The 27,586-nt window shown below is 35.1% G+C and overlaps 1 protein-coding gene across 1 annotated transcript; it reads right to left on the bottom strand.

The window, feature by feature from the left end:
• Nucleotides 1-71: 71 nt before the first annotated feature.
• Nucleotides 72-17,855, bottom strand: LOC132563140 (uncharacterized). Its single transcript, XM_060227901.1, has 13 exons — nucleotides 17,804-17,855; nucleotides 16,897-17,043; nucleotides 15,283-15,504; nucleotides 14,772-14,834; nucleotides 12,978-13,046; nucleotides 11,863-12,000; nucleotides 10,452-10,526; nucleotides 9,261-9,380; nucleotides 7,899-8,039; nucleotides 7,178-7,321; nucleotides 4,326-4,502; nucleotides 633-1,071; nucleotides 72-276 (listed from the first exon to the last, which is right to left on the bottom strand). The coding sequence occupies exons 1-13, from the start codon at nucleotides 17,853-17,855 to the stop codon at nucleotides 72-74; spliced, it is 1,992 nt and encodes a 663-aa protein (XP_060083884.1).
• Nucleotides 17,856-27,586: the final 9,731 nt, after the last annotated feature.

Raw genomic sequence — 27,586 nt, 5'->3', positions numbered from 1 at the left:
GACACAAATATAAAATTCGATTTTTTACATCACAATCCATTTATTTATTTTCATAAGCTGGAATACAAATTTCAACCTATCACGTGATCACTTCCGGTATACAACTTATAATCCTCTATTCGGGCCGCATGATTACACGAGGGCCCCTTGCAACAAAAATGACACACTACCGGTTGGTTTGAAGGTCCCTTTTCATTATTATACATGTCAAGGCACACTGGATTATTCATACTCTGAATCCACCATTTATCGTAGCATTCTTCCTCGCCAACACATCTGAAAAAAACACGACACCATATCTACAATATTTGTCTTTTTATATGTCGTTTTTAATTTAAATTTCAGGATATCCGTTTCTGTACACGTGTTTAAAATTAGTGATTTAAGTACGACAAGCGTTAAGAATAAAAATAACCGTGAACGTTTGAGTGAAAAAAATAGGATTCGTAGTGAAATTGTAAAGCCTTAGTTCTGGAAACATGTGACATTGGTATGATGAAAGTAATCGAAATCCAAGCATACTTCATTTTTTAAATTTCAAGCCTTGATTTTATGACACGCAGGGTAATATAACTTTTACATTGTCATTTCGAAAAATCAATGAAGCAATGGTCAGTCCAGTTATTGCTTACTCTCGACTGAACTCCCGAGCACCATTGCGTTTCTGAATGATGGTGTTCATACAGTAGTTCTTTCCTACTGCGCATGTCTTCAATCCATCTGCTTTACAGTCAGTCTCATTACATGAGTAGCAAGACGTATATGCTATTTCCGATGTCGCTGAAAATGTTTGACTCGTCGTGATTGTCTGTGATACTGGATCTACAACACTAGGCACAGGGGATGTTGTAATGGAAGTGAAAGGCATTTGCGTGGAGGAGACAGCGACAGAGGGCGCAGGTGTCGTTGAGAGATCAGAAGAGAGCACTGCCGTTGTTATTTTTTCGGCAGAAGTAGTAGAGGGTGGCTGCATCGTCGAAAGAATCGACACTAAGGTTGTTTTGGTTATTTCAGTGGAAGGTCTTGTGTTAAGAATTCCAAATTTTCCAACATCGGAGTCTCGGAAATACACTAAAAAGAACGTACACTTCAAATTATAACCATGCAAATTTAAAGTATCACAAGAATACAATAAACATTTATTGTGTAGAAGTGTTTTTGTGATGTACTAAAACAACTGAAAAATATTAATTATGTTAATGAAATATAGGCGCATTATGAATAACTTCGTGTAAGAAACACAAATCATGAACAAGAAACGTTTACATTGTTATTGAATATTTCCAGGTCGGGATTAATCGACTACCACTGAACTGAAAATCGATAACACCGTGTATCTCTCTAGTCTCCGTTTACATTTTAACTCTTTCGATCACTTTGGATTTTCCTATTTTTATAACTTGATAACCTGATATTTCATGCTGAATAATTTGTAACTGATATGCATATACGAGGACTAAATGATAAGGTATGAGTCTTGTACTGAAAACGTTAAGCAGTCTTGTCATTTTTCAGCTCAACTGTTAAGTGACTTTTCAAGGGCCTTCAAGGTCCCAAGGCTGGTGTCATTTGGTCATTATGTCGAAGAGGTAGCTCTCTAAAATGTACAAAATGGCTGAAAGGGCAGTGATTCAATATTTGCACAAGAAAAGTCTATCACCTAAGGTTATCCATTACTGGTGTGGTAGCAAGACGCTCTACGTATGCTACAGTCAAAATGTGGGTGGTGGAATTTAATGGTGGCAGAAAGAGCCTTGGAGATGACGCTGAGAGGTCTGTCACTACTGCGACCCCAGAAATGGTCAATAAAGTCTATGATATTGTTTGCCAGACAGGTGAATTAAAGAGAAATCTAGACCCAGTACAGTTCGGATTTCACAGGTAAGAGTGCATTTCATTCTTACTGATGATCTTGCAATGAGAACACTCTCAGCCCGTTGGGTACCAAGACTTGTGACAGTTGATCAGAAGAACACCAGGCAGAAATTGTCGCGTTGTAATCTGAACAGAGACAGGTCCAGCTAAATTTCTGCAGAGGTTTCTGACTATTGACGAATGAAATATTTGCCAATCAGTTCACCCCAGAGGCCAAACAACAGTCTGTACAATTGAAGCACCCTGGCTCAACTCGCCAAAGAAGGGAAAGACTGCTCCATTAGCTGAAAAGGTTATTGCCTCTGTTTTCTGGGATGCTAATGGTAATCTGAAGATAGATTATCTGCAAAAGCACAATGCATCTCTTGGAAGACCGTTAAGAATCTGCTCCTGTGAAAGGGCAATTTGTATGGCTTCTAATACCTTATGGTAAAGGTGAGAACATATCTATATATATAATGAAACAAAACGATAGGTCAGTGTGCTTGTTTTCCTATGACATGTTACTGAACTTCGGTTGTACTCTAAATATAATATATATTATTGATATTATTATTAATATATATAATATTGTCTTCTTTCTTACTATCTGATAACTTATAGTGTTAATAATCATCTGTTTCCATTCTTAAAACAAATAAACACTTCTTCTAGCATGAATTGTATTTTTACACAATCAATATCATATTTGACAAATAATTTGAAGTGGTGTACAAATGGCCGTGATCAACAATATGTTAAGTGATCTTGGGAATAACGTCACCAAGTAACGTTCGATCGGTCATCGCAAGTTTCAGAATGAGTAAAGAGTATGGTTTTCAGTTATGTTTAACATCTTCATATGGCGTCATTTTGCATTACGAATACAAAGTTTGAGGTACTGATGGTGTTGTTAGTTATTGATTTAAATCTGGTCATAGTTTGTTTGTACCCAATTCTTGTGGACATGCATCTCGTTGCTGTCTTGTCCGACAGCGCTAGCACGGATTTGTTTACGTACTGTGCCTGCTGGTCATAGATCTAAGATATGAGCCGCCCTGAGTATTTTTCAGCATTAAAACAAACCATTTGCTATGCTGAACATAAAAGAAACTTTAAGTCAAAATAATATGTACTAAAATTTCTTCTCAATCAGCTTCCCTTTTACGTCACGTCGTTTCGCTGACTGAGTTATCGCCCTTCTCGAAAACGTCACCAGATCAGATTCTTAAGATGAAATATCAAACGCAAGCGCCGCGGAAAACTCGGTAAATGTGTGTTGTTCCACCGGGACAATGACCCTGTTTACATGTCCGACATTGCAATGGCTGCCATTAACGAGTATCACTTTCAAATGATTGAGCCTTCTTCCACGGTCTCACTCCTTCAGAGTTTTAATTTATTTCCGAAATTCAAAAACGCCATTTCCTTTACTCCATTTCGCTCATATGATGACGTCATACATGCTGTTGAGGTCGCTCTAAACGACCACGAAAATTTCTTCTTTAAAACTGTATTTGGGGCCCTTAACCATCGCCAAAAGAAAATAGATACTGAAAAGGAATTTTGTTGTTGGAAAGTGCAATATATCCGCCAAAAGTCCTTAAAGATAAGGCTCACAACTTATCAATCAGCCATTGTAAAATATTACACTCAAATGTAAATCACTCACTGTTCTCATATTTTACCATACAGCAAAAATCTTGTGGACATCTGTGGACCACAAGACATTGACACCAGTGAGTATAGACATAAGACCTATACCGTTATTATTTCTTTGATAACAAAGACTTTTGTTATGCCAACGACACTAATTGATTTGGTGAGTTTGGTGTAGTTACTATAATCAGTACACATACAAGAGGGGAATAAAGACACATATGATATCCCTGATATGTTTTTAGTTTATTTGTTTTCTATTTTCATTAAACTAAGTAAACAGAAAAGTAATTTTTTTATATCTTGTAAAAAGTATTCAGAATACTTCTAACATCTATCAATGTTTGTAAAGCAAAAAAAAATCAAAGTGAAAACAAATGTAAAAAACAAACAAAAAATTGTAAATAGAGAGAAACGTAAAAAATTGCTCAGTAAGATATTATATGTTATAGATCATTGTAGTATTTATCAATTTCCCTTCAAACAGTGTAAAAGTGTTTGGCTATATATCCATAGTTATGTTTATTACGTCACAATGTAGTTTGTGAATGTGTGACATCATTAAGTCGTCCATAACTGGCGTCACAAATAGTTTCATTACACACGTTCAGTACACAACATCAGTACAGTCAATTACTAATCAGACAAGTATGTGATCAACGTATATAGTTTCTGTTATGATGTTATGAAAGGGTAACGACATCATATTCTGTCCCTTATGTACTTTGATATATGGATGGCACGATAACCATGTGATATGAAGCTGCCAACTAAATATCTTAAAGTCTCTTTAATAAAAGGATAGCCCTTACTACTTCCGCACTGACATAGGTGACAGTGTAACCCAATGGTTCTCAGATTACATATTTCTGTTGGGCAATCGTCAGCGTCCGTCAGACAGTTAATCACAGGGGCAATGGTATGTGCCTGCTCTACCGTCGTCGTCGGTAAATCAACGTGGTAATGTACAGGGCCCTGACTGGATGTTCCTGTTAAAAAAATAGATTTCTAGTATTAACGAATCTATAAATGCGAGTACATTAAAGTTACCTTACTTATGCTTTCATAATATTTTAATGTATATTATATATATAAGTAAGTATATGTGTTTGTAGTATACAGTTAATTTCTTACACACAACTTTAACATGCTTAGCTCGTGATAAATACATTTCGTTTCACTTTTTGACGGGTTCAAAGGTTATGTTTTCTTCGTGATATTATATTTGGCAAATGGCCAGTTATTCTGAAATACTTATTATATCATACTGTCACACTGAAAAAAGTATAACACAGCGACATCAATGGAGATAAAAGAAGCTAACCAAGGCTGTCATTTATATTATGCCTGCTTGATATATAGTCTGTCATACACTGTCAATAACGTCGTATACAGAAATGGAAATTGTTTATAGGGAAACTGAAACCATACTTCATGTTTGTTACTGAATATTATTTCTTACAGCAGAAGTGAGATACGTCTCTCTCTGTTATCAAATATTGTGTATTACCTATAGACTAACATACTTCTCTTTCTGTGAACAAATATTTTATACTATCGCTGGACTAACCTACCCCTCGATGTTTGACTAAATATTACGTATAATCACGATGTGATTTTTTTCTCAGTTTTCTTTTTATTTCTAGGTTTTCCCACGAACTTCATAATGTGGTACATATATCTGCAGCGAAAAAAATACAGATATATAAAACACAGGAATGTCATTTTATACTATTCTGAATATTGACAATTCGTAACATCAATGTGGTACATATATCTGCAGCGAAAAAAATACAGATATATAAAACACAGGAATGTCATTTTATACTGTTCTGAATATTGACAATTCGTAACATCAATGTGGTACATATATCTGCAGCGAAAAAAATACAGATATATAAAACACAGGAATGTCATTTTATACTGTTCTGAATATTGACAATTCGTAACATCAATGTGGTACATATATCTGCAGCGAAAAAAATACAGATATATAAAACACAGGAATGTCATTTTATACTGTTCTGAATATTGACAATTCGTAACATCAATGTGGTACATATATCTGCAGCGAAAAAAATACAGATATATAAAACACAGGAATGTCATTTTATACTGTTCTGAATATTGACAATTCGTAACATCAATGTGGTACATATATCTGCAGCGAAAAAAATACAGATATATAAAACACAGGAATGTCATTTTATACTGTTCTGAATATTGACAATTCGTAACATCAATGTGGTACATATATCTGCAGCGAAAAAAATACAGATATATAAAACACAGGAATGTCATTTTATACTGTTCTGAATATTGACAATTCGTAACATCAATGTGGTACATATATCTGCAGCGAAAAAAATACAGATATATAAAACACAGGAATGTCATTTTATACTGTTCTGAATATTGACAATTCGTAACATCAATGTGGTACATATATCTGCAGCGAAAAAAATACAGATATATAAAACACAGGAATGTCATTTTATACTGTTCTGAATATTGACAATTCGTAACATCAATGTGGTACATATATCTGCAGCGAAAAAAATACAGATATATAAAACACAGGAATGTCATTTTATACTGTTCTGAATATTGACAATTCGTAACATCAATGTGGTACATATATCTGCAGCGAAAAAAATACAGATATATAAAACACAGGAATGTCATTTTATACTGTTCTGAATATTGACAATTCGTAACATCAATGTGGTACATATATCTGCAGCGAAAAAAATACAGATATATAAAACACAGGAATGTCATTTTATACTGTTCTGAATATTGACAATTCGTAACATCAATGTGGTACATATATCTGCAGCGAAAAAAATACAGATATATAAAACACAGGAATGTCATTTTATACTGTTCTGAATATTGACAATTCGTAACATCAATGTGGTACATATATCTGCAGCGAAAAAAATACAGATATATAAAACACAGGAATGTCATTTTATACTGTTCTGAATATTGACAATTCGTAACATCAATGTGGTACATATATCTGCAGCGAAAAAAATACAGATATATAAAACACAGGAATGTCATTTTATACTGTTCTGAATATTGACAATTCGTAACATCAATGTGGTACATATATCTGCAGCGAAAAAAATACAGATATATAAAACACAGGAATGTCATTTTATACTGTTCTGAATATTGACAATTCGTAACATCAATGTGGTACATATATCTGCAGCGAAAAAAATACAGATATATAAAACACAGGAATGTCATTTTATACTGTTCTGAATATTGACAATTCGTAACATCAATGTGGTACATATATCTGCAGCGAAAAAAATACAGATATATAAAACACAGGAATGTCATTTTATACTGTTCTGAATATTGACAATTCGTAACATCAATGCTGGTAATCGTAATCATAGTCGTACCTTTAGACACGCAGGGAACATAAGAATTAGAATTCTGTATGGCTTTTATGGCTCTGGACAGCTGGTAAATCGTATTATTACACTCTCTTCAAATGCTAACTGGGCGGGAGTGTAAAGTCCTAATTCTATGTCCTAATCAATTTAAATATTCATATAAGAATGCACACATTTTCGGACTTTGACAGAAAGACCTATGTCTACACAACTCTACTCTGTACAAACACTTTGAGAAGTGCATCTACCGTATATATGGCCTTGGGAAGGATTAAATCCAAAAGGGATGCTCTGACTCATGTCAAATACGTTTCCACCCTGAACAGGTCCGGAATAGGCAACATGAGAGTTATGCGATGGACCAAAAAGAAATTTTCTTCTCCTTTGAGGTGCTGTCAAAACAAAATATCAATGTGTTTGATAGCGCTAAACTAAAACATCATATCAAATTCATTGCAATATGAACAAATATTGATGTTTCGAGACAGATATATGTATTACATTAAAACAAAAATTCATTTTTTTTTTATAAAATTCGTTAAAATTAATTTCATATGAATTCATAAAAATAGTGTTCAACCTTTGTAACATGAACTGCATTTTGTACAATGTAAAACTTTTTAGTGTTGTTTAGTTCGTGTATTGTAAGTATTGTGAAGCAAAAACCACGAAGAGAAAAAAAACCGCGAAAAAATGTAAACGGTTTACATAGTTTGGACAGAACACAGAATTTCAATAATACCTGGTGGTTCTGAGTAGTAGTATAGAGGAATATGAATGGATAAAATATAAAAAAAATCAAACGAAAATGTAGCGAAGAACAAGTTTTTGTTTAAGCAATACAACGTAGTTCACAACAACATGAGTTCTGTATAAACGAATGATTACATGAAAATGGATTGCAGCCTTTAATTCATAATGACGTAATAAATCAAATATTCTATTCGCCATCATTAAATCATTGATTACCTGATGACGATTTCTTGCAGTCGCATATCTGACATGATGTCGTTGGACCGGAGAAGTCTTCCTCGTTCCTAATTGAGCAATTTGAAGGACACACGTACGAGTTTTCGTCACATGGCTTCTGTAGCGCTATGAACGTTTGACCTATTAAGAATTTGTACGATTTTGTAATGATCACAATTATGACTGAAATAGTTCATTACCTAAATATTACTGTATAGAATTACCAATTAAGCGCACAGTTCAAAGCATATCATATAAAAGGTATTGGTAATAGATATCGTTGTTGTTAGTAAAGAAACAGCGTTAGTGATTAAAGTAGAGTTATTTTCATATGACTAGTTTAACGATGGGTAGATTTGCGTATTTCGACTAATTGCTTCTCGAGACTGTGACTGCTTTTGAATCATCTTCTTAATTATATGGCAATCTTTCGCAAAAGAATATTTTTCTGTATTTCAAAATCTCCGTCATTTAGAAGACGGAGCAAATGATCTACATAGACGTCAATACAAGGGAGATAATAATTTCATTGATCATATAATCAATGTAAATTATCTAAAAAAAAACTCGAAATGCTCGTTGTTAAATATATTTTACTATAGTCATTTGTCCTGGCCTAATTACTGTGAAAATCTGACTATAAGGATTGTATTTCGCAGCATTATGAATTTTTCAGTGTCATTTGTTCTCATTGGAACAATAGATTATTGTCCGGCACGCCCAATGGATAACCTTTTCCCGTGAAAAAAATCATAAACAAAAACAAACATCGGCCATTTGTCTATTTGACCTAAACGTGAATTGTAGATAAAATGATGTAAAACAATACTGAATTATCACTTGATTATCGATCATTACAACTCTAATCTTCTACTGGTTGTAAGAAGTACCAATCTGATATATAGTCCCTACATCAACAACATTGGCGGCAGTGAATATGACATCATACACCAACATGCCCAATTTGACTACAAATTCTTCTACGTTCCACTGTCGTTTGTCGAAGAAGTAGGTTATAACAGTACATTTCATTTCTCCTATGATTAAAATGGGATACTAAATTTCCGTTCTTTTACTCCACTTATTTCGGAATCGTTGACTTCCTTATCTCGAATTCTAACTCCACTATGGTGAATCACATTTATCTAAGCTTTTATTTTACTTGTTCTAAGATCGTTAATGAAACAAGAACAACTACTTATTCATAAAAAAACACTTACAGTTCCTCATAGTTCCAATATACAATATCTAATTCAGCACAGCACTCATCACAAATGGCCATGTAATGAATACATGATTACATGGTATCACGCCTATCACAATTAAAGAATCTTAACGATGAACTTTGTAACTATTAATTACCTTCAGGACAAGAACAATGGTAACAGTCCCATGATCCCACTCTGTAATTGGTCACGTGGCATGCGGATGGACAATAATCCGCTTTAGGCAAGCAAAACATTTCTAGGAAGCTCGCCGGATCTTGATTTAAAAAAAATATACATCAAACATTATCTCAAATAAAATGTCCACCAATATATTGTCAATACTGTTTCATCGGTGACAAAACTATTGACTAGCAAAAACAGCAAAATTAATACGAGACTCATAACTGAAAATTAAAAGAGACAAATAATAAATTAAACTGCACCATACAGCTGTTTCATCAATATATGACCCGTCAGGTGGTCCTAATAAACAGTTGTAACATGAGATGACTGGAAATATGATTCCAATTTGTGGAAATGAATGTTAAAAAACTACACAGGACTTTCGCTACCCCAAAACACAATGAATTTATCATTTATTCAATATTGAATGAATGTGATATTCGTATTAAGGTAAAATAATTCCAGAAGTTTGTATTTCTACATTTATTTACTGCTGATTATCAATGTAACAATCGTTTTAAACTCTTCTTTATCCTTTGATGGTTTCGTGGTGTCTTAGTTACCTATAATGTTAGTGTTACAAATCTTGTCGATGATATTCTGTTCATCACAAATTTATATATGTGCATTCAAATTAATTTTACTCGTAGAAAACATTGTTACTGTAAATAACTTAATAATGCGATGATGATAAGTAAAACAGTACAGTCTAAAGGTTGTTTTTCTTGATACTCTAATATTTTGCTGTTTTGCCATCAGCTTGTACAACGAGTTTATTCGTCGCGGAAGTCGTGAATTTGGCTTTATTTACTTATTCTGATTATAAGATATATATATTTTTGTGGATATTCTACATTTTTTTGTGCGGTAGTCAATGCAACAAAAGACGCTTACTCTTCTGGAACACCTGGTCTTATTATCCTTGTACTTTTTAAGGAGTCTGCGTGTAAATCTTTCTTTTGTACATAATTGGCCCTAGTATTATGGAATTTCGGTTGGAATTGTGATTATGGTGCCATGTTGGTATTTTCTTGATACTTATTCTGATTATAGGATATATATTTTCCTGAATTAAATCCATTCTTGAAAATAGCAAATAAAATCCATCGAAAAAAAAAACTTTTACAGAATTGCTTAAACCTCCTAGAAATGAAGAAATTACCTATTGTTGTAGGTGGTTCCGTGGTTTCCGATGTAGTGGAAGGTTGGTCCGTAATTGGCGTAACAGCAGCTGCATCTAAAACAAACATTAAAACAAGTGCGAGAAGAAATATGTTATGAAATTGTAATACATTTAAATAGGATATGTTACTATCGTGCGAGTATGAATACACCGAGATCGAGGTCATATGTTAAGATCGTAACGAAAAACATATCTAAGTATTAATTTTTGGTTTCATGGGGTGATGCATTGAGTTGTCCCTCAGACAAATTCAATGAACTGTGACATGTATGTTAATCTGGTCATATTCATAAACAAACGTAACAGGCTAAAATCTGTACATTTAGACTGTTTTACTTATCATCATCGCATTATTCAGTTATTTACAGTAACAAACGTTTTCTGGGAGCAAAGTGAATTCGAATGCAACCGGAGTAGAAATTAAGATATAAATTCATATAAACATAATGTTTTCCTTTTAATATTCTTTAACGACTGTACCACGAACTCTCAATAAACATAAAAGGTTCCGTCTGTCTGTATCGATATTTTATCTTATCAGGAAATTTGTGTTTTATACACGTACCGATTAACTTTATAGTGATACCAGAATACAACAGAATATTACTGATACATCTCTCAGCAATAGTTTTGTTAAGCGTAACGGATTGGGTACATTACGACAATCAATTGGATAAAACGCCCCCCGTTTACAGACATCTCATGTCTATATAAGGCATAATCTCGTTATATGGCCAATATTTCAGTAAAAATTGCTTTTAACACAACGAGATGTTTAATGATATTATTGTTACTCAATAGACACACGGATTAACAAGCATTAACATATAAGTATGGATCTAATGATACATACAGAATGCGACATGTTTAAATACTCATTTGACCTTGTTCTTTTAGGGAACGTTACATTACCAACTTGGATATATCGAATTTTACATCGGCGGGTATTGTCAACGGAGCAGTGGAAAATGGCCTCTGTTCGAAATTTGTTCTTATTTCTAAGTGTCTCAAATTTAATTATCCTTTTATTCAAATTTCCCATGTTTCATAACATTGAAAGTAGATTATATTGTCATGGCAATAATCACTTGTTTTTCGTGCTAGGAGCAAATGATATTCAAAGTTGTTTACAATGCATGGAATGTGTCTAATTATGACAATTATTTCTACCAAATATGTTTGAAATATTTCAAATTACACCGTATAATTCATTCAGATAATGTACTGTTTTCAATTTTAACACTCATGTACTACAGTACCGATAAAAATCGCTTAGATTCAAATCTGAATTTTTAAATGTCAGCTAATTGGTAAATACAACGTCGTCATTAACGTGTTATTAATTAATTGATTTTAGGTAGAATCTTATTAACAAGTGGTTCTGTCTTACTGGAGGCCTGTGTAATAACACACTGACACATCCGACATCCACTCGGAGTCACGGGCATGTGTTGTCCAGGTGGACAGGTGAAAATAGGACAGGTGAAAAAAGGCATACACGGTCTGTTCCAAAACGCATGTGGCATCACTGTAACAAAGATATAAGAAAGGTGAAGAAAGATAGACACGGTTTGTTCCCAAAATCATAAAGCATCATTGTAACGATACTCAATATTGCGTCAAATAAAAAAGAGACACAATAGATGCCAGTCTTTTTCCTAAACAGTTTATGATAGTTTAACGTCAAGTCTTAAAGAACAAAATGAGAAACAACTGTAAGATATCAACGATAACAACAAAAAACAAACCACAGAAAAATCAGTGACAACGGCACTGCGTAAAGTAACTGAAAGCCAACGATAAGGTATCAAAAAACAAAGATATACCTACATATCAACATAGTCCAAATCCAAACTCAAACTCAACAAACATTATATAAAACTTTGGCAAGTTATGAACAAAAGAAACCGTTACACGGAGACTCTTGAAAAAGTACAAGAAGACTAAATAGAACCATGCATGTAAACCATAGTCAATCCAAGTAAGTAATGTTAATTTCCTTAAACAAGAATGGTAAACATCAGGATATTACATGAAACATACGTGTTCAATTAGCTAGTACAGTATATAGTGTTCAAGGACCATCACACGAAGGAATCAAACCACACACCTCATGTCTTCACCTGGGTTTGTTAATTTATTTTTTATCACACAGACCAAGGAAACATTTGTGAGGGCACTCACAAACGAGGAAGAAAAAATCCTTATTTGGTTTTTTTCAGAAAAGGTGAAACATCGATAACATTTGACATCATTATCAACAACAGTTCAACTATATTGTCCTCGTGAAATGATGATTAGCTTATTCCGTTAAAAACCACAATGATACAAAAGACACTTACTCTTCCGGAACATCTGGTCTTATTCTCTTTGTTTCTGTTTTTTCAGGAGTGTCTGTATAAATCTTTCTTTCCATATTTTGCCCTAGGTTCAATGATTTTGAGTTTGAATCATGATTATATTGACATCTTGGTTTTTCATAACTTACTATATTACACAACTTACTTTCAGGGCCTGGATGTCGTTGCATATGTTGTCTAACCAAGCGCACTTGATCTTCCTTCCAAATTTTTTCTGAAATAGATCATCATAAGCCTCAGGGAAATACGAAGTGAATCTAGGTATGAATTCAAAATCTGGGCAACAGAAAAAACGTTCAGTATCATATCGCACAAACAAAATAATCCTTTTAAAATGAGATCTCTATGACGACCGTAAAACTTCCCAATACTTTTTCTGTCTCAACCTTAAAGGGGAATTCAGAAAATTCAAAGTGACCGAAAGAAATGTTTAGATGGGGAGTTGACTAGCCTCACAATTAAATACATTTCGTAATTTTCATATGTTTGATAGTGATATAAAAACGTCAAGTACTCGTGTTTATTCAGAATCAAGTTAGAGTCGACGTTCGATCATTCAATACAGTAGATGATTTATAGATTTCGTTATGAGTAGATCTTATATTACAAGCGTAACATGATTTGAAATGATCTATATCAATCTGAACGTTGTTGCCTTTGAAGCAGAAGGCAATAATCCTTAGACAAGTCTCAAGATCTTAGTGCATTCTGGTACCCATACAATAATTTAATCACATAACTCGTCTGTTGTGTCACGCCATATACACAATGTACGATATATTTCGCTACAAACTCTTCTTTAAAAGGCTTGACAATCTTAACATCTAAAGAGATTGTTTTAATCGTACTGAAGACACAAAAGTAAATCACATCTCTCAACACCACTTTGGAATTAGACACAAGATAAAGGACAAAAACTACATCATAATGCTTTTCATCGGGTAGATCCTTAGGTTTCAAATTGTTGAACCTCGGGACGCGATAGAGAGAAACTGATTCTTCTTCTCGAATAAACTGTTATTGGTGTATTTAAAAAGCTTACACACTACATGTTGTGGCAAAAAATTAAACAGATATACATTAATTCTTAAATAAAATCTTATATCTGTAGGACACTATCCGACACACAGACTCTATATATATAATCTGATATCTGTAGGACACTACCCGACACACAGACCCTGTATATAAAACCTGATGTCTGTAGGACACTACCCGACACACAGACCATATATATAAAACCTGATGTCTGTAGGACACTACCCGACACACAGACTCTATATATAAAATCTGATATCTGTAGGACACTACCCAACACACAGACCTTATATATAAAATCTGATATCTGTAGGACACTACCCGACACACAGACCCTGTATATAAAATCTGATATCTGTAGGACACTACCCGACACACAGACCATATATATAAAATCTGATATCTGTAGGACACTACCCGACACACAGACCATATATATAAAATCTGATATCTGTAGGATACTACCCGACACACAGACCCTGTATATAAAATCTGATATCTGTAGGACACTACCCGACACACAGACCTTATATATAAAATCTGATATCTGTAGGACACTACCCGACACACAGACTCTATATATAAAATCTGATATCTGTAGGACACTACCCGACACACAGACCTTATATATAAAATCTGATGTCTGCAGGACACTACCCGACACACAGACTCTATATATAAAATCTGATATCTATAGGACACTACCCGACACACAGACCTTATATATATAAAATCTGATGTCTGTAGGACACTACCCGACACACAGACCTTATATATAAAATCTGATATCTGTAGGACACTACCCGACACACAGACCCTATATATATAACCTGCTATATGTAAGGCACTCTCCGGAACACAAACCATGTTACGTACTTTAGATTCTGTTTGTTAGGCTTACCTGTTAACAAAGATGCTTTAGACCATTCTCGCCTCCCAATCAAGGCAGACTGCGGACTATCTGCTAACATATAAAAGGAAACCCATGAAAAACTGTGATATTTGAGCCAAACTGGTGAATTATAGAATACATTAGGATGAAAATGTACACAATATGAAATTAAAAAACCCATTAGTTTGCATGGCTGTCTCAAATGACATTTAACACGTGTGAGTGTAAGCTATAGAGGAAATGAAATGACACATATGATACATAAATGTCTTCCTCATGGAGAGGGTGGGGAGGGGGGGATATCATTTTCATTTTTCTCGTTCTTACAGTGTCCGTTGTGCCTTTTGGCGCCAATTTTCAGAAATGTTCGCCTTTTCATGTCTTGTCTGCTGTATTTACACAATGTACCTTTGTCCATATTTTGTTCTGATCTGTTCTCACCTTGTCTGGTCAGCCAGTCAAACATTTCTCTTTGTGTGTGTAATACTGTTCACATTTATGGTTGTCTACTATAGCTTACGTCTTGAGTGTATATCCGGACATTCACATCTCTCGCACGTTCTGCCGGACGAAAGTGTCACGTTTCTTCTGATACATGTCGTGGGACACATGGCATTAGAAAGTATACACGGATTTCTCAGTTCCACGTAATGAATGTTGTTTACAATAAAGTGCCCAGGGGGCAGGGTGGTCGTCGTTGAGGCAGTCGTTGATGTAATTGTTGTTGTATCTGGCCATGCTACTGAAAATATCAACACGATCTCATGACATAATGCATAACAATCGTTTCATGGTTTAATAGTGCCATACACCTGTTTCCTATTCCAATGCCTCACACGTGCTTCTTATGACAATGCCACACACCTGTTTCCTATTCAAATGCCTCATACGTGCTTCTTATGACAATGCCACAAACCTATTTCCTATTCCAATGCCACACACGTGCGTCCTATGACAAAATCACACACTTGCTTCCTATGACAATGCCACACACGTGCTTCATATGACAATGCCACACATGTGCTTCCTATGACAATGCCACACACGTGCTTCCTATGATAAAGTCACGCACGTGCTTCCTATGACAATGCCACACAAGTGCTTCCTATGACAATGCCACACACGTATTTTCTATGCCAATGCAACATACGTGCTTTCTATGACAATGCCACACACGTGCTTCCTATGACAATGCCACACACGTGCTTTCTATATCATGTTTTGTGTTAGTGGTTACTCCATGACTAATGGTTCTGATATATTAGATAAAAAACATTGAATTCACGGCTGAATAAAAACCAATTATACACTATTATCTATAATTCCCCTAAGCAATAAAAGTCTCCGACACTTCAGTGTGTGACATTTGTATTTACTTGTATTTCCATACACCATTATCATTGTAAAAGTTTTCCGAGAACTCTTTAAGAACGATTTCCTTGTATCATCAATATACAGCATTCGGTAGCGGTAAATAATTTCTTTGTGTGGCCTGTGTTAGTATTTTTGTTCATTAGTTCATCCCTTCATCAAAACTTTTATTGAAATGTTTTTTTTTAAATTAAAGATTCTCAATACAGTCGGTCAAGTTGAATAAGGCGATGTGTAATTCATATTCATTATAACTATACTTTGTTGAACATCACTGGTCTATAGTAAGTGGAATTCCCTTGGTGTAAAACGCGTTCATGTTGTGAAGCCGTTCACTATTGGGATTCGCTAAAACGTGAGTATTTTTTACCAAGACAATGTGGTTCAATTTTAGCAAATTTTCAGAAATAATTCTTTCATTCGAAGCTGTAGTTTTGAGTGGAAATAAGTGATATTTTAGGATTTTCACAAATTATACTTTTATTTTTCTCATTACACAATTTTGATTTCCCTAAAAGAAGTACATGTAAGTTTGTATTTTTCATCAGCAAATTCTTCTATCTGTGTACTGCAAACCATGTCCTATCACTTCAGGACAAATTAACTAACTGTGACCCAGTGTCTTTCCAAATGAAGCGTTCCAATCAGTGTGGCTTTTATCTAGTTTCCATCGATATTTACTGTGAGAGATAACAAAATAGTTATGTATCCTGTTATATGTTACGTTGCCTTGCGTGACAATTCCCCACCACACACATTTTACCTGAATCTATAGGATTTGTGCAGAAACAAAATTCGCAGTTAGTTGACCCGGACATCTTCATAAGGTTACAGGTCAGAGGGCAGATGACGTCCTGGGTCCGGCACGGATTCACGGGGGCCACGAATTCCGGATCACTAGATATCACACCTAAATATAGATCCTATATTTATTCATATCAACATCAAATTTTCACATCATACATTGTATTTATATGGCGTCTTACATGACATTCCCTATATAACAGATAGATCTGTGAGTATAGTCTCTATCAGTAGTTCAGGATTATTTTATAAATAATTCAATTTTTTCTAGCCTTTTTTAGCTTTGAAGATAACAAATCAATTTATTTCTAGATATTTTTAGTAATGGGTTTTAATGTCATCATGTTTTCTGGTTATTTTTTATATTGGTTATCAGCATTTCGCTAAAGATCATAAATACAACATGCGTGGGTACAGACCAGGTCACTAAACGTAAGAATATCGTGATGGAAACAAGTCACACAAAGACACAGTGTTTCTTTTACTCTGCTTAATTATTTCCAAAAGTTACAAACAACAACAAGAAAATACAAACATAGCAACATAATTCTAATCCAAAATCAAATTCCATAAATCCAAGGCAAAATATGAACAAATAATACTCCTGAAACAGTACAAGGGAAATAAGACCAGAGGTTCCGGAAGAGTAATCGGCGACTACCGCCGAAGACACTCGTTAATGCTGTTTTTAGTAACTTTCGAAAATAAGTAACTCGAGTGCAATACCTTGTTGTGTGACCTTTGATTATAAAGAAATTATTTATGTAAATAAAAACCCAACAAATCTGTGCCATCATTTCTGTCTGGAAAATAATCATTGATATGTAAACTGACGCTATTCGTTCCGTATAAGTAAGAGAACGTACCACAGATCCATAACATAACGCTGAACGTCCGCCATTGTATACTCCCTGTCATGATGGAACCTGTACATGCAAAATACAACACAAGTTGGTAAAGTCTTTATAGAAACACTATCAAATATTCAGATAGGTACAAAGAACCAATCGCATTTTGCGAAAAAAACGAAAACCAAAAACAAATAAAAACAAAAAGCAAACAAATACCAACATTTCAACATAATCATTATTCAAATTCAAATTCAATTAAACTAGAGCAATAAAAAAAGAAAGAAAAAAAAAAGAAAAAAAATTACACGAGGACTCATGTACGAGGATAATAAGACCAAGTGCTCCGGAAGAGTAAGTGTCTTCTGCTTCATCGACGACACCTGCCATGTAAACCTTGGTTAATTCAAGTAAGTAATGTCATGTTTTCAAATAAGAACAAGGTAAAAAAACCAACGGAATCAAGTGTAACAACCTGAACAATGATAATCAGTGCAGTATCTATATCCCCTGTCATTATTACTGTAGATTTACACACTCGCTTACCTCTTGTTTTCTCATGTTTTTGTTATTAAGATCATTTTGCTAAATTGCAAAAAGAAAGTTTTTTATATATAAACAAATACCGCGAGTCTCTTAAGTATTCCTTACAGTAGTTAACTATTAGAACTACTCCCAAAATTTTCAAACGCTAAAATAATCAAACTAATGACGTGTAAAGCCGAGGAGAAAGGTAGATTTCATTAAACTTATCATAAATGTGAGTTTTATACAGCCAACGTAAGATCGTTCCTGACAGTTGTAACATGGGAAAGTCACCAAAAAAAAAACACCTCCTTGTAAAAACAACACCCTCAAGGTCAGAAAAACACTCTCCTGGTAAAACAACACCCTCATGGTCAGAAAAACACTCTCCTGGTAAAAACAACACCCTCATGGTCAGAAAAACACTCTCCTGGTAAAAACAACACCCCCATGGTCAGAAAAACACTCTCCTGGTAAAAACAACACCCTCAAGGTCAGAAAAACACTCTCCTGGTAAAAACAACACCCTCAAGGTCAGAAAAACACTCTCCTGGTAAAACAACACCCTCATGGTCAGAAAAACACTCTCCTGGTAAAAACAACACCCTCATTGTCAGAAAAACACTCTCCTGGTAAAACAACACCCTCATGGTCAGAAAAACACTCTAATGGTAAAACAACTACCTCATTGTCAGAAAAACACTCTCCTGGTAAAACAACACCCTCATGGTAAAAAAACACTCTCCTGGTAAAACAACACCCTCATGGTCAGAAAAACACTCTCTTGGTAAAAATAAACCACATTCAGGGTCAGAAAAACACTCTCCTGGTAAAACAACACCCTCATGGTCAGAAAAACACTCTCCTGGTAAAACAACACCCTCATTGTCAGAAAAACACTCTCCTGGTAAAACAACACCCTCATGGTCAGAAAAACACTCTCTTGGTAAAAAAAATCACATTCAGGGTCAGAAAAACACTCTCCTGGTAAAAACAACACCCTCATGGTCAGAAAAACACTGTCTTGGTAAAACAACACCCTCATGGTCAGAAAAACACTCTCCTGGTAAAACAACACCCTCATGGTCAGAAAAACACTCTCCTGGTAAAACAACACCCTCATAGTCAGAAAAACACTCTCCTGGTAAAAACAACACCCTCAAGGTCAGAAAAACACTCTCCTGGTAAAACAACACCCTCATGGTCAGAAAAACACTCTCCTGGTAAAAACAACACCCTCATGGTCAGAAAAACACTCTCCTGGTAAAAACAACACCCTCATGGTCAGAAAAACACTCTCCTGGTAAAAACAACACCCTCATTGTCAGAAAAACACTCTCCTGGTAAAACAACACCCTCAAGGTCAGAAAAACACTCTCCTGGTAAAACAACACCCTCATGGTAAAAAAAAAACACTCTCCTGGTAAAACAACACCCTCATGGTCAGAAAAACACTCTCCTGGTAAAACAACACCCTCATAGTCAGAAAAACACTCTCCTGGTAAAAACAACACCCTCAAGGTCAGAAAAACACTCTCCTGGTAAAACAACACCCTCATGGTCAGAAAAACACTCTCCTGGTAAAAACAACACCCTCATTGTCAGAAAAACACTCTCCTGGTAAAACAACACCCTCATGGTCAGAAAAACACTCTCCTGGTAAAACAACACCCTCATTGTCAGAAAAACACTCTCCTGGTAAAACAACACCCTCATGGTAAAAAAACACTCTCCTGGTAAAACAACACCCTCATGGTCAGAAAAACACTCTCCTGGTAAAAAAAACTACATTCAGGGTCAGAAAAACACTCTCCTGGTAAAACAACACCCTCATGGTCAGAAAAACACTTTCCTGGTAAAACAACACCCTCATTGTCCGAAAAACACTCTAATGGTAAAACAACACCCTCATAGTCAGAAAAACACTCTCCTGGTAAAAACAACACCCTCATGGTCAGAAAAACACTCTCCTGGTAAAAACAACACCCTCATGGTCAGAAAAACACTCTCCTGGTAAAAACAACACCCTCATGGTCAGAAAAACACTCTCCTGGTAAAAACAACACCCTCATGGTCAGAAAAACACTCTCCTGGTAAAAACAACACCCTCAAGGTCAGAAAAACACTCTCCTGGTAAAAACAACACCCTCAAGGTGAGAAAAACACTCTCCTGGTAAAACAACACCATCATGGTCAGAAAAACACTCTCTTGGTAAAAATAAACCACATTCAGGGTCAGAAAAACACTCTCCTGGTAAAACAACACCCTCATGGTCAGAAAAACACTCTCCTGGTAAAACAACACCCTCAAGGTCAGAAAAACACTGTCTTGGTAAAACAACACACTCATGGTCAGAAAAACACTCTCCTGGTAAAAACAACACCCTCATGGTCAGAAAAACACTCTCCTGGTAAAAACAACACCCTCTTGGTCAGAAAAACACTCTCCTGGTAAAAACAACACCCTCATGGTCAGAAAAAACACTCTCCTGGTTAACACAACACCCTCATGGTCAGAAAAATACTCTCCTGGTAAAACAACACCCTCATGGTCAGAAAAACACTCTCCTGGTAAAACAACACCCTCATTGTCAGAAAAACACTCTCCTGGTAAAACAACACCCTCAAGGTCAGAAAAACACTGTCTTGGTAAAACAACACACTCATGGTCAGAAAAACACTCTCCTGGTAAAACAACACCCTCATGGTCAGAAAAACACTCTCCTGGTAAAACAACACCCTCATGGTCAGAAAAACACTCTCCTGGTAAAAACAACACCCTCATGGTCAGAAAAACACTCTCCTGGTAAAAACAACACCCTCATGGTCAGAAAAACACTCTCCTGGTAAAAACAACACCCTCATGGTCAGAAAAACACTCTCCTGGTAAAAACAACACCCCCATGGTCAGAAAAACAATCTCTTGGTAAAAACAACACCCTCATGGTCAGAAAAACACTCTCCTGGTAAAAACAACACCCTCATTGTCAGAAAAACACTCTCCTGGTAAAACAGCACCCTCATGGTCAGAAAAACACTCTCCTGGTAAAACAACACCCTCATGGTCAGAAAAACACTCTCCTGGTAAAACAACACCCTCATGGTAAAAAAAACACTCTCCTGGTAAAACAACACCCTCATGGTCAGAAAAACACTCTCCTGGTAAAACAACACCCTCATGGTCAGAAAAACACTCATTTGGTAAAAAAAACCACATTCAGGGTCAGAAAAACACTCTCCTGGTAAAACAACACCCTCATGGTCAGAAAAACACTCTCCTGGTAAAACAACACCCTCATTGTCCGAAAAACACTCTCCTGGTAAAACAACACCCTCATAGTCAGAAAAACACTCTCCTGGTAAAAACAACACCCTCATGGTCAGAAAAACACTCTCCTGGTAAAAACAACACCCTCATGGTCAGAAAAACACTCTCCTGGTAAAAACAACACCCTCATGGTCAGAAAAACACTCTCCTGGTAAAAACAACACCCTCATGGTCAGAAAAACACTCTCCTGGTAAAAACAACACCCTCAAGGTCAGAAAAACACTCTCCTGGTAAAACAACACCCTCAAGGTCAGAAAAACACTCTCCTGGTAAAACAACACCCTCATTGTCAGAAAAACACTCTCCTGGTAAAACAACATCCTCATTGTCAGAAAAACACTCTCCTGGTAAATCAACACCCTCATGGTAAAAAAACACTCTCCTGGTAAAACAACACCCTCATGGTCAGAAAAACACTCTCTTGGTAAAAAAAAACCACATTCATTGTCAGAAAAACACTCTCCTGGTAAAAACAACACCCTCAAGGTCAGAAAAACACTGTCTTGGTAAAACAACACCCTCATGGTCAGAAAAACACTCTCCTGGTAAAACAACACCCTCATGGTCAGAAAAACACTCTCCTGGTAAAACAACACCCTCTTGGTCAGAAAAACACTCTCCTGGTAAAAACAACACCCTCATGGTCAGAAAAACACTCTACTGGTAAAAACAACACCCTCATGGTCAGAAAAACACTCTCTTGGTAAAACAACACCCTCATAGTCAGAAAAACACTCTCCTGGTAAAAACAACACCCTCATGGTCAGAAAAACACTCTACTGGTAAAAACAACACCCTCAAGGTCAGAAAAAACACTCTCCTGGTAAAACAACACCCTCATGGTAAGAAAAACACTCTCCTGGTAAAACAACACCCTCATTGTCAGAAAAACACTCTCCTGGTAAAACAACACCCTCATGGTCAGAAAAACACTATCCTGGAGAAACAACACTTTCATGGTCAGAAAAACACTATCCTGGAGAAACAACACTCTCATGGTCAGAAAAACACTATCCTGGAGAAACAACACGCTCATTGTCAGAAACATAATAGCCTCCTTTAATGTCTTGTTTTAATGTCACTTTAGTCTCTATAACAGTTTATTAAACGTATATTTATCCTGTTATTTTGTGTCTTTGTGCTAAAATCTAATAATCGTACTTAGGTATTGGCACGTCCACTATTGACTACAACAAGGACATCTGTGTAATAAGATCAATCATCCACACAACGTTATCAGAGCCGGTGACGTATTGAATAATTGAATTTGTCGGAGAATTCCTGTCATATTAAAAAGTGGATGATAAATGAAATCAAACAGACGAAAGTAATTACAAAATTATTAATATGCAAGTAGAAACGATAAAAATTAAACACCAACAACGATATGTAAACGAAAGTATCATTTAAACAAAAAATAAATCAAACCAGTGCAAAATATGAAGACATAAAATATTTACAATTAACTTTAGGTCATAGAGAACGTAAATTTGGATCGATCCGAAATCATTTGGCTTGTATGGTATTCTAGGTATGTTAGAATTGACCTTTGACCTCAATCATAGTAGCAACCAGAGTATACAATGATATATACCTCAAATGAAAATATTATAACTTGTCGCACTACATCCCATAATTATCACGTAATTACGACATACTTATCAGGTAATTACGACATACTTATCAGGTAATTACGACATACTTATATCGTTATTAGACTAGATTCCTAAACTTCACAAGAATCCATTTAACTAATGCTTAATTGCCGACTCGTCTAGTTTTTTAACCCGGTTTGGCAAACCTTTAAAAAAGTGTCTTACTTCCATTCTACGCAGTATCAAATAATGGTCACATCTTTCTTCTGACATTTTAAATCAAGGAGTGGAATTAAGGGAACGTTGATTTTAAGACCTCCAAACTAGTTTTTTTGATAATTCTCTCCTGTAAAAATGTCTTCTATAAGATCACGTTTTTACTCTGAACCTTACCGTGTCCCATTCTAAACTGAAGGAACGTGATCTGTCTGTTGTAATGAGAACTTTTCTAGCATTGAAAGGTGACAGAAAGTACCAGAATGTCACAAAGGAATAAAAAAAGATGTTAACAAAATATTAATTCAAACACGTGTTCGATAAACAATGGCAAAATAGGGACAAAAGAACGATTTTATACTGTATCAGATAGCTATTAAGTCAGTGCTACTAAGGGGCTAAAATCTAAACTTTGAAGTTTAGCCAAGGTACACCATAAAAAAGTGAAGACAATTGTTATAATGTGGATGATATTTTGATATGAATAAAGAAATAGAATCAACTGACAAGTTTATAGGTCACGTGATCAAGTCTACTACATTACTACTGGTCCTTGATATCAACATGTAACTTATCCAAATTACAACCTGCCAGATCGAAATTGAATTTTTTATATCTAGAGACGAAACGATCATCTTAGATTTACGAAAGCCTCGTGGATTTATGTGGAGACTTGTTTTGCCTATGATGCCTCTATGTTACTATATATAGCGACATGATCATCGGGTTTATAAAGCTGCTTATATTATGAAATTCTGCCATTTTTTTTCGAGTCAATGAAAACCCGTAGGAATCTGCTATATCATCGTTCTAGCTCTGGTGGTAACTTCTGATACAGATTATCCCTTTCAGTAAACTAGTAAAAAAAGCAGACCTTATAAACACACTTTGTTTACAAACTCCAACTCATATCTCATATTTAATATCTTAAACAACAATTATATAATCAATTTATTATTTCCCTCCGCTATATTTTATCAAAATTTATCTAGCAATGTGCTGTTCTCTTGTGTGTCTTTTGCACAACTTATACAGCTGGAAATATTACTGATAAATGTTGCAGTTGCGATGTGAAGCTGGACGTGTTTGATGCCCGTTAATTTGCCTGATGATTCAAAGTTGTATACATTGTTCTCATTTGAGAACGTGACATTACTTAAATTGACCGATGTTTACATGACAGGTGTCGTCGATAAAGCAGAAGACGCTAATTCTTCCTGAACCTATAGTCTTTTTGTCCTTGTACTATTTCAGGGGGTCACCATGTGAATCTTTTTGTCGATATTTTGCCTTAATCTTATTGAAATTGAGCTTGGATTATGATTATGTTGACATTTGGGTTTTTTTTAAATAACCAATAGAATTATGAATAAATATCTCTCATAACTATTTCTTCTTTGTAAAAGTGTTACTGTATTTGATATCAAACATATTCTGTATAAATCTATCTATTGTCGTATTATTTTTTTATGATATAAAACCTAAACGTGGCCTCAGCTGGCAGATTGCCAGCTCCATTGTTGAGGCTGAAGAAATGTTTCGCTAAATTGACACTTCCTCTAACGTTCGTTATGTGTGGGGAAACCCCGCTAATTGAATGATATCTCGCACTGGTACATTCCTATCATAATACTGTCAATAGTGTCAACCAGCTCTCGTGTCGTGACGGCAATTATAAAACTCAGGACAAATTGACAGATATTTTGTGTACTGAATGGTTATTAAATGTCGTTCTAGAAAGATTGTTTACAGGGACTAAATGGTTAGATTTCGTTACTTTTTTTTCGTGCATTTCATTTCGGGAAAGCGTTGTAATACTTAAAATAAGACTAGTCACAAAATTATGGCACTCTCTGAGGAAACTGATAAATATTATCAGTTTAAATCTTATGCTAGTCGACACTCACTGTTGTGTCTACCACATATCGCTGTTTTGATCGGAGATTTCATCACGTGACCTTTCGAAACCTCGTTTTAACCCGCCGTTTTGTTATGATTTCTAAATATGCACGCACAAAGACATTGTTTACACTCTCCGAACGATAATGATATGAATTAGGGTTGGGTCGCTCCTATTTTATTTTATTTTTTCTACGTTTTTAGTGAAATGGTCATGCCAAATTTTGAATTATCATGATTAACACAAATTTAAAGTGCACAACTTTCAACACATATTTAAATATCATAATGTGTTTTATCAGTTATGAAATAAACATCTAACCATTTAGTCACTTTAAATATTTTCTTAGCTCTACTTATAATACCTACCTTATCTGTACCTCGCTGATTAGATTTAGGACACGGCACCACTGACGGTAGTATCTGTGTGTAGTATGGAAACACGTTAGAGCCATACTGTAAATTGTTTTCTGTTACAAATACTTCCGACACTTATGGAATCTTATTCATTTTTTTATTGTCTACATACAAAGCCGGTCATTCAAACACACAACTCACCAATGCAACAATATGTCTTAATGTAACAAACAACATTACCTTACTAACTGATTGACTGACTGGATAGCTGGCTAATTAATCTGAATAACTGACTGACATAATGGTTAGCTGGCAAAATTAACTGACTCAAGCAATGTGTTTCTCTGACCTAATCCTATTTCAACAAATTTTGCGGCGCAGTTCAAGCAGCAATACTGGTCCAGCGGACGGTCAATCATTTGCATGAAAGTCAGCTAGGAACATATTTTGGTGGGTTGGTGTGTTTAAAACTATTTTATCTGACATATTGATGTAAAAGTTGCATTTTATCACAAGTGTTAAAATACTTATTAATTAAAAAACTGAAAAGGAAATATTGTTTCAAAGTTGTAACATATAAGTGTCTATTCAAACGCTGACTTTTCAGACATGGTCTGTTTCAGATTGCTAGCAATACTACATATCGGACCTTGTTTGAATCTTTAACTCTTGTTGTGAGAATTTCCTTTTCCAAGAAAGGTGAATGACGATACAGATATATAGTTGTAAGCTATAATAAAGCATATTTCGTGAATATTCAGGGAATAATTGAGTATCTAGTTGACAACATTTTCGTCGAGTTTGGTGGTAAGATCTCCCAACAGACTATTGCCATACATGTAGGAAGTAGCTGTGTCCCTCAGTTGGCCGACTTGTTTTTGTTTTATATGAGGCTAAAGAGCTTATCAAAACAGGTCACAAAGACCTTGCAAAGCCGTTTAATTTCAATTTCAGATATATTAATGATTAAAAAGGTCACTATTTATTTTCCTTTTTGTTTTTATTTTTTCCTGTATTTTTTATATTGCCATTTCTCTCTGGTAAATGTTGGATTGTTGTGTTAGATTATGTTAACACGTTTCCTGTCAGTGTAGGTACATTAGACATATATCTCGTTATATACATGTGTATAATCAGTATAGCAGTGGCCTTTAATCCATTACTTCACTCTTTATCCTGCTTTCTGAGATACATTTATCAGGATTTTTATCAGGCAAATTAGTGAATGCAGTCTGAAGGCCTCTGTATCAACAATATATATATACTGAGAAAATGTACATCCTCCAGTACAATAGCTATGTAGGGTCCCAAAAATAAGAATCATGCCAACATTAAAATTAAATATTAAAACAGATATTTTTCCAATGTTCATCAAGCAATACTTCGAAATGGTAAACATTATCTACATCGATAATATGTTGTAGTAAATTATTCTATATATCTACTATTCTATGACTAGAGATATTCTTCCTTATATCCAGGTTACAGCGATTTTTTTTTGTTTTTTTGTTTTTTTTTTTTGTTTTTGTTTTTTTGTTTTGTTATGTTTTTGTTTAATCTTTTATGAATAACTCCTTGTTCGGCTTGAAGTGTCCATTTGGAAAAAAGTTTTCTGTCACTCTATAATCAAAAAGATGTTAAAAGTATATATGATATCTCCTCTGATTCTGCGACATTGAACTGTTGGGAGATTTAATCTCCTCAAGCATTCTTAGTTCGATAAGTTCTGAAGTTCAGGGATTAGCTTGGTAGCCCTCCTCTGTACCTGTACTGCATACTCTAGGTGAGGTCTAACAAAGGCTTTGTACAACAATCCGAATATTGACTCATCAGGATAAACAAATGATCTGATTAGTGGAATTATACTATTTGCCTTATTA

This window comes from Ylistrum balloti, unplaced genomic scaffold (genome assembly GCF_031769215.1).
Source record: "Ylistrum balloti isolate Yb309-2 unplaced genomic scaffold, AGI_CSIRO_Ybal_v1 Utg371604, whole genome shotgun sequence".
Classification (NCBI taxonomy): Eukaryota; Metazoa; Mollusca; class Bivalvia; order Pectinida; family Pectinidae; genus Ylistrum; species Ylistrum balloti.
Note: the sequence above shows the minus strand (reverse complement) of the source record. Positions and strands in the feature narration are given on the sequence as shown.